Source organism: Eleutherodactylus coqui, chromosome 3, assembly GCF_035609145.1.
Source record: "Eleutherodactylus coqui strain aEleCoq1 chromosome 3, aEleCoq1.hap1, whole genome shotgun sequence".
In the NCBI taxonomy this organism is placed as follows: domain Eukaryota; kingdom Metazoa; phylum Chordata; class Amphibia; order Anura; family Eleutherodactylidae; genus Eleutherodactylus; species Eleutherodactylus coqui.
In genome coordinates, this window is record NC_089839.1 from 52,671,170 (window position 1) to 52,686,534 (window position 15,365).

Sequence of the window (15,365 nt, forward strand, 5' to 3'; positions counted from 1 at the left end):
AACAACTCCTTCTAGGGGCTGGATATTTTTTTTTGATGATGGGGTTGAGAACACTAGCAGAGTGCTCATTCATACAAGTACTGGCATTGTTTAGTGCAGTCAGGCTGTATATACCATATATATGCGAATGATGGAAAATGGATGTGCATAATACCGCATTGTAAGTATAGGATCCCTTTAACCCCTTCAGGAGGGGGCCAGTTTTGGCCTCGGTGACCAGACCAATTTTTTTAATGTATGTTTTTGCATTCCAGCTCTTGCAGCTTTTGTTTGACATAGCTGTATGAGGCTTTTCTTTTTTGCAAAATGAGCCATACTTTAATTAGGTGCCGTATTCTTGTACATAAAAATTAATATTTTTTTTTTTTTACAGACTTTTTTTTTTTTCTTTTTATCAATTTTTTTTTCTTATCCTGTGTGAGATTTTTACCAGTATTGAAGTTTGTGTACATTTTTTGGAACATCCTCTATATACAGTACATGATCCATTGTACTAATGGTTCATACGAACACAGGCAATTATTGGGGCGTACCTAAATATGTCCTAACAGGGAATGGAGTCAGTCATGAGGTCCTTCAGTGATTCCTGGGCTGCCTGCTTATACCAGGTATGGGCCCTCCCTTCTGAATGTGGATCACTATATTCAAAGAGTTAAATGGTGGAGATCAGAGGATCAGCCATTGCTTCGCAATTGATCGCACGGTCACACGTGATATGCCTATGCCATCAGCAGAACGAGTATGATGAGGCAACTGCCGACCTCTCAGGATGCCCGTTCTTGTCCTGCCTCCTCAACCAGTTCGCTAAAAAATGCTTTCAGAAGTCAGTAAAAGTCAGATGGATGAAGCGTTACACAAATTCACATCTGTAAGTGTCATTGTTACTCTTGTGTCACTGTGTGCATTTGTTAATTGTAGCAATTGCTTTTGCAGAGTACGAGAATGTCAGGTCCTCTTCTTGGCTGGTAAAACCAAGGGCTGTTTCTATCCTCCTCCTTATCTAGATGACTATGGAGAGACTGATCAAGGACTCCGGTATGTGAGAAGGTTCATTACTAATACTAGTACAAGTGCCGGTATATTTCAGAGAACACAAATGTAGCCAGGGCAAGAGAAATGTTACCATGTACCTGTCCTTTTACATCGCCTGTGACTATCCCTGTCTGCGAGGGTACATCCCCACGGGACATGTTCTGCAATAGAAGATCCGCAAAATCTATGTGTTGCGTGCGGAGCCGCCACAGATTTTAATTGCTGATTTGATGAGGATTTCACTTCCTCGGTAGAAGAGGTGAAATCTACTGTCAAAATCCTCAGCATAGATTGACATGTTGCAGATTTAAAAGGGTTTTCCAGCACTAAACTCTTGATGACCTGTCCTTAAGATTTGTCATCAGTAATGATCGGCGGTGGTCTGCTACTCGGGATCCCTGACAATCAGCTGATTAAAGCGACGGCAGTGGTCAGATAAGTGCCACTGTAACTTCAGTCCATACCAGGCACAGTGCCATACATTGTATAGTGGCTATGCCTGGTATAGCAGCTCAGCCCCATTCACTTGTTAACAATGAACATGTAATCAAAGGAGTGAGAAGGAGCAGCAGCACTCACATAAGCGCTGTGGCCTCTCCAATCAGCTGACTGGCTGGGAACCCAAGTGGTGGACCACGCCAATCAAGTATTGATGACCTATAGTTTAGTCGTCATAAAAAAGGGGTATTTCACTTGTAAACTGTTGATGATGCATCCTCAGGATAGGTCCTCAATAATAGATCAGTAAGGGTCTATCGCCCAGGATCTCCACTGATCAACTGTACTCTGGGCTTGAAATTGCAGGCCAAGTTCCTATTAATTTCAGTTGTGATTATACCTGCAATACCAAGTCTGGCCACTGCAGTGGAAACAGAGCTGTCTGCTTCCTGCAGGAATCAGCTGAGCGCAGCGGCCAAGAGAACAGATCCTTGCTAATACATTATTGATGACCTTTCTTGAGGATACACCATCAATAGTTTACAGCTGGATAACCTCTTTAAGCTCCATACCACAGAACTATTTACGCACAGTGTGGATGAGCTTTCTTGACATCTCAGTCACTTGGCTGATGCTGTAAAACACACAAAGCTTTTGTACGCAAATCTGCTGTGGAAATTCGCAGTCCCACATGTGAATGTACTGGAAGGATGTTTTTACACGGGGTGAGCTGTTGGGCAAACGATGCCCGGCAGCTGGTCCCCGAGACAATTGTACTTGTGCTTCTATACAGGAAGAGGGCATCGCTGACTGAATGGAGGCGGATCAGTCCGGAGGTCGTTCCAGCCCGCCCTCCTCCATGTACAGTAAGCAGGCAGTCGTTCATAAATTACACTGAAGGATACGTCGTTCGCCGTCCAGTCCATGCATTTACCCTGAACCAATGATCGTTCCATGTACAAGCCCCTTAACCGCTGCTATGGGGTTGTCTGCAGCCGGACAGGCAGCTACCTGCTGATCACTGGAGTATGCCTGCTATGTAATGACATGAAAGTTTCTCTCTCCTTAGACGCGGGAATCCTCTTCACCTCTGCAAAGAGCGTTTCAAAAAGATCCAGAAGCTTTGGCAGCAGCACAGCATCACGGAGGAGATAGGACACGCACAGGAAGCTAATCAAACGCTCGCTGGCATCGAATGGCAGCATTTATAATACGGGCATATGGTGTTCTGTTTTTGTTTTTCCTGTCGGTCCTTTTTTTAGGTTTTTTTTTTTTGTTTGTCTTTATTTTCATTCTTTTTTTTTTTTTTTTAGCAGCCCCATTTTCTAAAAAAGATGGAAAAAAAAAACAAAAAAACCTCCGTTGTTAACTTTTCAGTTGTTGCATAAACAGTGCAGATCTTTAATTTATATTTCATTGTCTAGTTTATGGAATAAAGCAACATTTTCTTAAAACACTATAAACGTCATATCTACATCGAATTTCTCAAGTCTCTTATTTTACCCTTCCGTTATAAGAAGGCGTGAAATTTGTCAGAGAAATTCCTATAAGGGACATCATCATATCAGCTGCGTAGACTTAGTACATAACTTACGGCCACCGCTCCAGTTTTACTGGTAGCGTCCCTTTAAAAGAGCTTAATAGCCATCAAAAGTACTAACTTTTGTATTAATAGCGAACCTCCAGTCCTGAAACGGCAGCACAAAGGAGAGTGCCAAGCAATATTTTTCCTTCTCCAACGCCCCCCTACCCCCTTAACCCCCCCCCCTTCCCCCAGGACATATTTTGTTTCCGGGACCAGAGGGTCGCTTTAAAAGGGTATTCTGGTGTCAGGAATGTTCATTCTGTAGTGAAAAGTTATACAGTTTTCTACATACTTTATCAATCCCTCATAATTTTCAAGATCTTTGCTCCCACTAATTGATGAGCAGCGTTGTTTACGCCCGTAGGTTCATCACATGCTCCGGGCAGATTGAAAGCTATCGAACTAGCCAAAGGTTCTTATGGAATGACAGCAAGCAGAGATCTTGCAATCCATGAGAAACTGATGCAGAATGTAGATTGAAAAATTGTCTTAACTCATACAAAAACTAACATTTGCTGAACGTGGAATGCCCTTGTAATACTTTGCAGCCATTGAGGTGATAAGCTATTAAATGAGTGGTGTATCCGGCCTTAAGGGGCAGTTTACACTTCTGCCGGGAAGAGTGGAAGAGGTAAATGATTAGGTGTCCTATAACTTGTCCTATATAGATATAATGTATCCCTGTCTGCATATGGGTATATAGCAATATAGATGTAAAATGCTTCTCCCTCCCTGTACTCGCCTATAGAGGTATAGATATACACTGAATGGCCACTTTATTACAAACACCATCTAGTAGGACATTAGGCTTCCTTTGGCCTTCAGAGCTGCAGTAATTCATCGGGGCATAGATTCCATTAGGTGTTGAAATTCTGCTGCCGGAATATTGGCCCCTGCGGACAGGAAGTTTCTTGTAGTTGCCGAAGAGTAGATGGAAGGTGCTGATGTGTTCTGACCAGCTGACAGGAAGGGTTCATCCATTTGATGCCGCTTGTGCCAAATTCCAACCCATCATGGTGCAACAAAAATCTGGATTCATCTGACCAGGAGATGTTTTTCCACTTTTTATTTTCCAGTTTTTTATACTAGTCTCACCTTTCTGTTTCTCCTAAAACAGTAATGGTGCTGGAAAAAGTTGTCTGCTGTTATAGTTTATTTGTGCTAAGGAACGCGAAGTTGTGTGTTCATGCATGTTAGTTGGAGCACCAGCATTGTATTCGGCTGCAGTTTGTTTGACTATGCCCCACCTGTTAGTCAGAATGATTTTTGACATCCTCCTCTGACCCCTTTCTATCGACAGGTTGTTTCCCATTCTGTGGCACGATACCCACAGGGTTGGTAGTATATGAAATCCTGGCCCCGGCTAGTCTAGCTACGATGACCAGGCCTTGTTGGAAGTTGCTCAAATCACTTGGATCACTGAAACTGATCATGGAAAACTTGCTTGAGTTTCTGCTGCACTCTGGGTCTAATTTCCATACTGGGAAGCTCCAATCGTAAGACGGCCGGAGTCTATAATACAGTGGCCACTCCTTGTATAGCATTGTGGAAATAAGATGCTTCCTCATCCCTGTATTGACCCATAGAGATGCAGATATCTGTATAGGACACATTCTAGGATGACCCGATAGTTTACTTTTTACCATAGGGAAGGTGGAAATAGAACTACAACACAGCTGGAGATATGATCCCTGATCCCTATACTTTGTTTGCCTCTTCTTTGCTGCTGCGCTTGCATTTCAATTGCACTTTTGAGAACTTTAACATCTTTGTCTTGTATGTGAAATTTTGATTTTTTTTTTCCTTGCCTGTTGTAAAGGGGTTGTATGAGATTAGAAAATTATGGCTATTCTCATGCATAAACTGTTTATGGTATTGCAGCTCAACGCCATTAACTTTAATGGGCATGCAATACCAGATGCAGCCTGTAGGCAAGAGCGGCGCTGTTTCTGAAATAAAGCAGCCAAGTTTTTCTACTCTACCATAACCCCATTAAGTATCCACTATATACTACAAATATAAACGTGGCCATCGGCAGATCTATGGGAAAACCCATCGTTTTTGTTTCATTTCTACTATATTAGATCTTGACTCTCGGCTTTACAAAAGATGTTGCTCGATTTACAAGGGGTTAAATGTATTCCAGTGCTGCTTCCTTCTCTAGGTGACACCATCTGTAATGCTATAGTAGCCATTGGATAGCGCCACCTAGACGAGAAACATGTTAATGCATAATGAAGTGTACTGCCCAGTGATGGAGTAAAGATTTTCGAGTTTTTAGAGCAATTTGCAGGCACTTCTAGTGATATTTGGGTCTTCTTCAGTCGTCTCAGCCTGTATCTGATATGCAAAATAATTCCGAGTTCACCCAGATGCAGAGCTGATTCCCTTAGAACACGCTTTATATCATTGACTACCAGGTAGTCTTACTTTTATTACTTGTGTTCATAACATCCTAATCCGGGGTCACTTTCCATAAAGGGATCTAATCCTCTAGAATCTGTCCATCCTTTTTCTTCTCATCCGCTCGGTAATCTTCTACTCCCCCCTGCCCCCCCCCCCCTTCCTTCTTCTTCCCTTTGGTTTCTTGCTAGGAAATTTGCCACCTTGGTGATTATAGCTGTGAACGTTTGGATGATTTGTAGTCATTTATGAATTGTAGTGGTGTGACGTGTAGAAGGACACGCTCCTTGGCTAAATGTGTTCGGTTTGAAAAATAGTACATTTACCGGATGCAACCATATATGTGTCGGCGGCAACAATTATGGGGTCGCTGTGTCTTATGCCTCCATTGTGGCACCACTGCAAGATTTCTGTAGTCTGGAAATTCTTCTGGTCTGGCTTAATGATTAAAGCAGATGTAGAATTAAAGGAGTTGTCCTATGAAATTTTAGTTATTCCCTATCCATAGGGTAGGGCAACAATAAATCCCTAATTGGTGGGGGTTAGACTGCTGGGACCCTTAAGAACACACTGTGGCTCCATTGTCTTCAGTGGGGCTGCTAGTGATAGCTGCATTCAAGTGCCCATCAACCTCTAGCAGTACCATTGAAATGAATGTAGAGGCAGTATGCATGGTTGGCCATCACTCCATTCATTCAGGGACCTTTGAGATAATTTGAGGTCTCAGCCGGTCAGACACCCACTGATCAGGTAGTTACCCGCTATCCTGTACATAGGGGATAACTCCAATTTGCAGGACCCCTTTCTGATCTGGCTGAATACTTATTGTCAGACAAACCCTACGGTGGTGGTTTCCAACTGGTGGTTCTCCTGACCATGCTGGAAGTTGCAGTTTTGCAACAGCTGCTGAGCCACAGGTTAGAGACTACTTCATAAGGGCAACTTGAACTAATATAGTAGGGGGTACTTTTACATGAGACTCGACAACCGTCCCAACGATTATCAGTTCTGTGACGCTCGCTGAATAGAGGTGAAGCGCATCAGAGATCTCTTCGACCCGCCTGCATTCAGACTAAACAGGCAGTCATTCATAGATAAACTGCCTGTTTACATGGGCCGACAGTCATTCAGTTTTTAGGTGAGCTCACTTGTCCAGGCGGGTTGCTTATTTACACAGGCCAACAGTTGCCCATAATTGCTCTTTTGAGCTAACACTTGGGCGATACTCAGCCCGTGTGAAAGTACCCTAAGGCTCCGTTCCATAAGCTAGCATGGTTCTTATCAGTTGAGGACCACTGAGCTCGAAATACACCAGTGGACACCTATTAATTTCACTAGGGGGTCCTGCAGAGTATTTCTACCACTGCTTGGAGCAGTAAGACCCCCACATTTCTATGTAAGCTTAAAGGGCTTGTCTCACAGAGTGAAGTTATCCCTATCTTGGGAATAACTAGTTGGTTGGTGGGGATCCGACAGCTGGGACCCCATTGGTCTTGAAAAGAGGGAGTCTCAAAAGTCCCTGCATGAATGACAGTAGTGGGTGAGTATTAACACTGTGGTTGTGCTCAACCGCCGCTATATTCATGTGGGCAGCTTCTCAGGATCAGTGGGGCGGTCTCTGCAGTCCCTCACCCCCCACCCCACCCCACCTCCTACAGGTCAGACTCCACCAATCAGCTAGTTATCCCCTATACTGCGGAAAGGGTCTAAATCTAAAGGGGTTTTCCCACAACTTAAAATTGCGTTGCAACCACTCTGTCCTCACTGGTTGCTGCTGACCAAGACATGTGACTGCTGCAGCCAATCACTACCCACAGCAGTGACCTATAGCCTGTGATTGTCCGTAGCAGTCACATGTCTTGGTCACCAGCAACCAGGAAGGATAGAGTGGTTGCAAAGCAATTCTAAGTTATGAGAAAACCCTTTAACTTGGTGGAACTAATCCTCTGTTTACTGTTTTGGTTGCATCTGATAAATGTGGGGGTCTTACTGCCCCAGCAATGGTGTAAATATACTGCAGAAGCCCCCAACATCGTACAACCCATTGCTTGGGAGACTATTGGAGAACCCCTATATGGTGACACGGCAGGCCACTGGACTTTTAGTCTTCTTGTAGTTCCTAATGATGCGATCGAGTACAGACTCCTAATAATTTAGTCCTGGAACAATATGGCTGCATCCGGGATGACACATTTGCGTTAACCCTTTAAATAAATCTATTTTTTTGTTATTCAGCCCATTATTAACTCTTGGATACTCATCTTCCTCTCGCTCAGCATGTATTTATGTTTAATGTAGAAATATTCATGTAAAAATATGTATGAATGGAATTCAATTTGGAAAAGTTTTAATTCTTTAATATACATGAAATTCTTGTAATATTTGAATGTAACATATGTATAAAAAACGAAAACCATGCGACTTATCCAAAATAAATGCATTAGCTGTTGCCGCCTTGGTGCTCTTATTGACCTCCTCTATTCCTGCTGACTAGAATGCTACAGGCTCAGGGTTGAAGTAGCCCAGATATGTCAGCTCTAAGCTGAGGATTACCTGGACACTTGTATCATGGGCAGGTAGGACCGGAATGTAAAGGTGATTATGATCTTAGTCTTAATAAGAGCCAGGTAAGGCTTGCTCATCACTTTAACGAATTACTGCAGAGTAGACACTTTGGTGGTTGTTAGAGGGTCAGTGCCAAGTGCGCTGGAGTAGACCTGTATGTTGTGGCCATATGTACACACTTACACATAATCTTTACAACATATACCCCAAGATCTCCTTAGGTCTAAATGTCTTCTATTTTGCCAGTGTTACAATATCCTCTTACCTGGAAATTTGCAGGAATTTTCAACTTTCAAATAACTTTGAAGATGTTGAAGGGGTTTTCAAGGAATTCGAGGGCCATTCACATTAGTATTTAAAGGGGTTCTACTAAAAGTACAAGCAATTCCCTATCCATAGGGGATGGTATGCTGATCAGTGGGGGTCTCGCTGTTGAGACTCTCACTGATCCAGAGAACAAGGATCTTGCGTCTCCTGTCATCCTTACTGCTGGATTACTGCACTCCCTGCAGTGAGGAGGAGACAGGATGGGGCGCTGGTTGTGCAAGCAGGGTGACTTTCCATTCACTTTCAATGGGACTGCAGAGATAGCTAAGTGGCAAGCGCTCGGGTATTTCCATCAGCCACATTGAAATGAATGGTTGGCCAATTACACATGCTCATCCAGCAGTCCATTCATTCTGACGTCCCTGCAGGTGGGAAAAGTATCCCCACAGTGATGAGAGGGGCACACAGGACCCCTGTTCTCAGGATTGGTGGGGGTTTCGGCAGTGACCCTGTTGTACCGCCTCTATCTTGGATACAAGATGTGATACAAGTGGGCATAGCGGCATACATGTTCCATATGGTGTCCTGCGGCACATCACTCTACATTTCCTGTAACTGAGTCTCTAAATCGTTCAAACTTGTGGGCTGTCGAAGTAGGTCCCAAACATGTTCTATTGGCAATAATTCTGGCAACCTGACAGGCCGCGGAAGTGTGACAATGTTGTGGAGACATTCCTGTGATGCCCTTGTATGTGCGGCCGAGCATATCGCTGAGCTGTCATTGTCCCTTGTACCACTACTCGGAGTGACTGACTGTCATATGCTATGTCCCCCCAGACCAGCAGGGGTCAGTGTGCCGCTCCACAGCAAAGGCAGGATTGAGGCGCTCACCCCTAGGTCTCCAGAAACTAACACGGCCGTCGTCAGCACCCAAACTAAACCTGGATTCATTGCTGAAAACAACTCGGTTCCACTCTGTAGCATCCAGTTTTGTCATTCACGACACCAATGCACATACAGTCAACAGTGGGTGTCAAAGGCAATATAGATAATGGGTGCCGTGAGACCAAATATCCATCAGCCAAACACCTGGAAATGGGTCTGACAGACAGCGGTCTCTGACGATGGTGCCGCCTGTCTCTTGATGGTGGACAACGAAACCGTTCCTGCTTGTTGGATCAGATGATCCTATCTACTGGTGGTGTGTCTTGAGCCCAGTTACCTTGTGTGCATACCCTCATGCATGCAACCACTTGTCCCAACACCTTTTAACAGTCCGGTCAGAACGGCCAGGTGGCGACTATTCGTCAATACAACCATCCAGGTTATCGCATCCCAATAATGTGCCCCCCTCAGGCTCTGGTAACGGGGTGAGATCTCTTCTCTGCGTCGTAGACCCATGTCTAGTGGTCAACAAGCTCTACACATGCGGAAGAAGAGGTCACTACACACAAGGAGCCTCCAAGGACCTTTTTACAGGCCAAGGGTGGAAGAACATTCATTTAATCCCGCCACAACTCTAATCATTTGCATATCTGCCTGGATGTAAAAGCATGCCGAGTTTTGCAGCAAAAGTCTAGTTCAAAAATACTTTGTGAACTTATGAGATGGGAAAGTATAGGCTACTACGCTTTTCTGTCCCATAAAGCGTATAGAAATGTATACTTTTTTTTTTTTAACTTTCCAGTTAACAGAAATGTATAATTGTACGTTTCCGTACTTTTAACATATGTTTTTATCAAATACCTTCAAGGGAAAAAGTGTTCAACTTCAAAACTTGGTAAGAAAACATTTCACAGGAAAAAACATTGGTTTGTATTCATTTTAGAAATGTGGAGGCATGCTAACATGAGAATCCTAATGTGAACTGCCCCTTCGGTATATACGTGACAGATTAGGTAATCAGTATCCAATTGGGCCACCTGATGATCAGCGGTTTGAAGAGGCCACAGCACTTGGGCGAGTACTGCATACTAGGTATAGCGCTGTACGTTTTGGAGTGGCTGTGTCTGGTCTAGCACCTCAATCCTATTCACTTAAGTGGGCCTAAGCTGCTGTAAGGCCATGTGATGAATGAATGGGACATTACTGACTAGAGAAGGGACTGTAGCGCTAACCCAAGCATTGTGGCCTCTTCAAACAGCTAGTTGTTGAGGATCCCAAGCAATAGGTAGCCACCTTTGGAATATCCAAAGTGCTGGAGGACTCCTTTAAGGAACATTGATTGTTTAGAAAAGCACATAGGCTAGATCAGTGGGTGGTCCACCATCCTAGGCCTCCTGGAGATTAGCTGTGTGGCGGTACTACTGACCAGAGCTGATTTCTGCTGAAAGCAGACAGCGCCGATGTCATTGCAGTGGCTCGACTCGGTATTATTGAAATGAATGGGAATTTTTAGTGTAATACCAAGCCAAGCCACTACAATAGGATCGGAGCAGTTTGCTTCCTGCCATAATCTGCTCCAGTCAGTATTGCTCTGGGAGTGGACCTCCGCAAATCTACTATTGATGGCCTATCCGAAGATCAGCCAGCAATAGTTTATAGGTTAACAAATCGCTTTAAAATGGTTTTAAGGCATGTGAAAAAAAATCAGTTCAATAATTTTAGTTTCATTAGTACAAATGACTGTCTGAAGGGCCAAGTATAAATGCAAAGTGGTAACGCTGAACCAAAGTGGAGTTCCTGCCCTAACAAAGAGAACCCCATGCAGAAGGGCTTTTTTCCTCTTTCCCTCTTCTATCTGGGTCTCGCTAGCGTGAACATGGTGATGGAGGAGCCCTGACATTTGAAGCCTGTGCTATCATTGACAATATCGCCCTTTTATTTGTATCTTGAACCTATCCTGACTTTATAAATAAGCCAAGAAATAGTCAAATAAGTTGATAAACAAGAGATTGCTGTACTTTGACAGAAGTGATCAGAAGCTTAGTCCTTTCTCCTAAGGTGCTTTTCCACCTGCACTTCAACAACTAGCAGGTGCCACACCAGTGGGACCATGCCTTACAATTTGAGAAGCCCTGTCATAACAGGACCTAATCTCTAGATATTACCTGTCATGCCTACAAAACAAATGGGAGAGAGGGAAAAAATAGACATCACACAAGATGACAAGGCATCTTCACAAACACATTTTATGATCTCAGAGTCCATTATGGTCTAGTCCGTGAAAAAGGGTTGAACTATGCTCCATTTGGACGGGATGAATGTTGATGCCCAACACTCGTCCCTGCACATACTAGCTCCTCTGCTGTTGCACGGGAGCTAGAAGTGCTGGCTCGCTCATGGAGCGGCCAGCGGAGGGGTGGGGAGGCTGCAGGAGGTTTCACTCCTCTCGCTCCCCCACCCATCTCCATTGACTTAACACAGCAGCCGTTCAGTACTGAATGGCTATTTACACTGAACGATGATTGGTCAGCTCATTGTCCATCATTTATGCTGCATAAACGATGGACGATCAGCTGATCACTTAGTGTAGATAGCAGCCGTTCAGTACTGAATGGCCGCTATGTTAAGTCAATGGAGAGGGTCGGGGGAGCGAGAGGAGTGAAATCTCCAGTTGCCCCACTGTGAGGCAGTGATGACAGCTCTTTATGACAGTGATACTGTCTCTTTATGTAGCTGGAGATTAGTTGTTCTGACACTGAGCTTCAAATCCCCAGCATAGATATAGATTTAAAAGATAACACGCTGGCTACCTGCTGGCACTGCAGGTAATAAATATATACTATTATACATTGAACTTAATAGTAGAGTATACAGTAAGCTCTTAAGCTCCCTCTAGTGGTGGCTGCAGGCAGCCAAAATGTTATCTATACCTATATAGGTGATTTGGAGGTTTGTATAAGAAAAACTGAGCCCAAACAGTATAGAAATGAGTAAAGAATATTGATATAGAATTGTAGACAGAAAAAATGACTTTTCCTATTCTGACTTCAGATACAATGCGGTCATAGAGACCTTGTGTGAATTGAAATGTACATTAATGTCCCCCAATATGCACATGCAGTATTCACTCTTCACACCAGGTACAGTAGGAAGTAGATATTGTATCTAGTAATCTTCTCTCTGCTGAAAATTTGCTTAATGGCTATGGATGCTTTTGACATGGGAAAAAATGAATTTTATATTGGTTAAAGGTTACTTAGTTACAAAGTTACACTAAGTTTCAGGCTGCAATCCTCATTCCTTCATTCATTTTTAGGGTACGTTCGTGTAGAGCTGATTTGCTAGGGATTTTGTCATGGATCTACACAAATTTCACCCTTTCAATTGATTGTACCACAATCTGCAGCAAATTAGCTACGTGTGAACGCAACCTTACAGCTAATACACACTTTACAGCCTGAGCCTAGTTTCAAACTTTCCCTCTGTAGTCATGTCTCTCTCAGGAATATATGTTAGCTGTCGGGTCTGTGTGTCCCGGATGCTGCTGCCTTTACTTGCTCTCATACATTGGCACAGCTTTATCACATTCTAAGGGCTTCTTCACACAAGCGCATAACGGCTCCCGTTTTCAAGTCCGGTCGATATACGCTACCATCTGATGCATTTGATTCCAAGGTATCAGACCACACAAGTGTATTCCCGTGACATAAAAGCGCCCAGCCAGGCATTATAGCACCAGGTGCTTTTAAACCGGGCAGAAAAGATAGTTCTGGAACTATGTTTGTGCCTGGAATACGTAAGCCCCTGCATAGGCTCCTATGGGAGCCAATAACAGCGGCCGTAGAAGGGAGGTGGGAGGGAGTTGAGAAGTGTGACTGCTAAACTCTCTCCCCCTTTCTCTCTTCTCACCTCTAGCTGTTTGCAATGGGAGAGGGCAGAGCTAAGTTCCATCCTGCTGTGCCCCTCCCATTGCTGGCTGCAGGGAGGGGCTTAGGTCCGCCCCCATCCTGCCCACTCCCATTGCAAACAGTCGGCAAGGGAAAGAATAAGAGGCAATGGCATTGCGGCCTTGGCTTATATGCGCTGGGCCCGTGCCGTCTGAACGGGCACACAAATGTTAGATTTGTGCGCTTGTTCATGCGTTTTCATGGTGCCAGAAGACACACGTGAAAGTGCCTACGCTCGTGGGAAAGAACCCTTAAGCTCATGACGGATCTCTTTTCCTGACAGACACTGATGCTGAAGAGTGTGTAATCCTCCTTCACTAGTCTGTTGATCTCTTCCAGTGTGTGTGTGCGTGCTTTACTCCCAATCTTCACTTTGACATAGTTCAGCCAGTGTGATCTGCCCTTCCTGACGATTTAGATGCTTTCCTCCTCTCCACACCCTGATCTGCCCTGTATACAACCAATAGCAGTATGCTGTCAGAAGCTAGCTAGATGAAGAAGCTAAACAGACTCTACAGTAGCAAGATGGTAGGAAACTTTTAATGAAGACTATAAAGTTGCTTAATTTAGCATTTATGAAGCGAATGAACAGCTAAAAAAAAATCAGTACAAGGGTGGTCCATATTATCTAACATGATGATTAATGGGGTTATTCCATGAAAAATGTTTATAACCTATCCCCAGGGGCTACTGGTGCATTTTGTCTCCACCAGAACAATTGGTGGAGGCCTGGGATTGTGCTAAGCTCCTGTCTCGGCTGTCCGCTGCCCTCCTTTCTCCCCTGTCGTACTTCTGGCATGTAAACTCCCCGATGCCCTCCTTTCTCAGCTGCAAGCGGCGTGCTTGTTAGGGGAGCTGTCGGCCTTCTGCCAAGTAAGCTCTCCGCGGTACTCCTTTGGCCACTGCTAGCCCCGTTGCTAGGATCGCGGTCAATGTGGGCATGCCAGGCTGCCATCTGAGCTCCAGAAGGTGGCAAGGGTGCTTCCGTCACCACTGGCCTCCCTGCAGTGTCCACCGCTGTTGCTCTTACCACCGTACTCCCTGCAATATCTCATGCTATCCCTGTGTCCAAGAAGGCGGCCCCACTCTCTGTCTATCCGTTCTAACCCTGCGCTGCCTTCCCCAGCTGGCATTGGTGCCGCTGGAAACAGTGCTCTCACCCTACATGGCGCAGCTCCAATCCACAATGCAGCAGTGCTTCTCGGCCACTTCCTGAAGCCTGCTCCGTCAGTCCTGCTACTCCTGTAACCCTAACCCTATGGCTAACCCTAGCCCTCCAGCCACGGCAAACCCCCACCCTAGCCTAACCCTAGCCAATTAGGAGCTTGGGGGCATTAACGGGGCAGATACAATCAATCACTATGTCTTCACCCATACTTCTGGTGGAGACAAGATGCATCAGTACCTTCCCAGGGTAGGTGATAAAATAATGACTTCTGGGGAAATCGGAGGAAGGGTTGTAAGTGATCCATAGTACTCATTCAGTGAGGATGCATGCGGAGGGGGTGGGACTGACTCAATTCTAATGATCAGTAAGGCCCTCAGCAAACATACATTTTCATCTATCCTGTGGAGAATTGCTTTAGATGTAAACTGTATGCCAGTTTTTGAAAGGCAACAGCCAATACTGTTGAACTTCATGACTACAGCAACGTAACAGAACAATGTAAAAAAAAAAACTGCAGTGTTAAGTGCGCTTTTGAAAAGTTTGATTCGGCCAGTTTGCTTAATTTCAGCAAAAAAGTAGAATCGGTATGAATTACAGTAGTCAGAACTGAACTGGAACTTCATCAATACCCCTAAAACTGGTGTATAAAAGAGCAATAAAACTACTCCTTTCCCCCTAGTGGTTAGCACTGTTGCTTTCCAGCACTGGCGTCGTAGGTTCAAATCTGACCAAAGACAACACCTGTATGCTTGTATGGATTTCTACAAATATTCATACAAACACTATGCAGATGTTGTCCTTGGACAGATTTGAGCATATAACTTCAACAGTGCTGACCACAAAGCCACCATGCTACTTCTTCAAAAGGAGGCGAAGATCATCTTCATCATACACGTGGCTCAGTGGCTACAACTGTTGCCTAGCAGTACCCTAGGTTCATATCTGACTAAAGACAGCATCTGCATGGATGTCAGTGTGGGTTTCTACAAGCATTCAAACTCCATGCAGATATTGCCCTTTTAACAAAGTTTGACCTGAAACACTAAAACTCAATTACAAAATGCTCCTTTCACTT

At 44.4% G+C, this 15,365-nt stretch overlaps 1 protein-coding gene across 4 annotated transcripts in view; it reads left to right on the forward strand.

The window, feature by feature from the left end:
- UBR2 (ubiquitin protein ligase E3 component n-recognin 2) overlaps positions 1-7,907 on the forward strand; it is an 82,486-nt gene extending 74,579 nt beyond the window's left edge. For all 4 annotated transcript variants that reach the window (XM_066595586.1, XM_066595587.1, XM_066595585.1 and 1 more), the window contains exons 46-47: positions 934-1,035; positions 2,540-7,907. In XM_066595586.1, the coding sequence (XP_066451683.1) occupies positions 934-1,035; positions 2,540-2,681 (244 nt within the window). In that variant the 3' untranslated portion in view covers positions 2,682-7,907. The remainder of the gene's footprint in view (positions 1-933; positions 1,036-2,539) is intronic.
- The last annotated feature ends 7,458 nt before the right edge of the window (positions 7,908-15,365 follow it).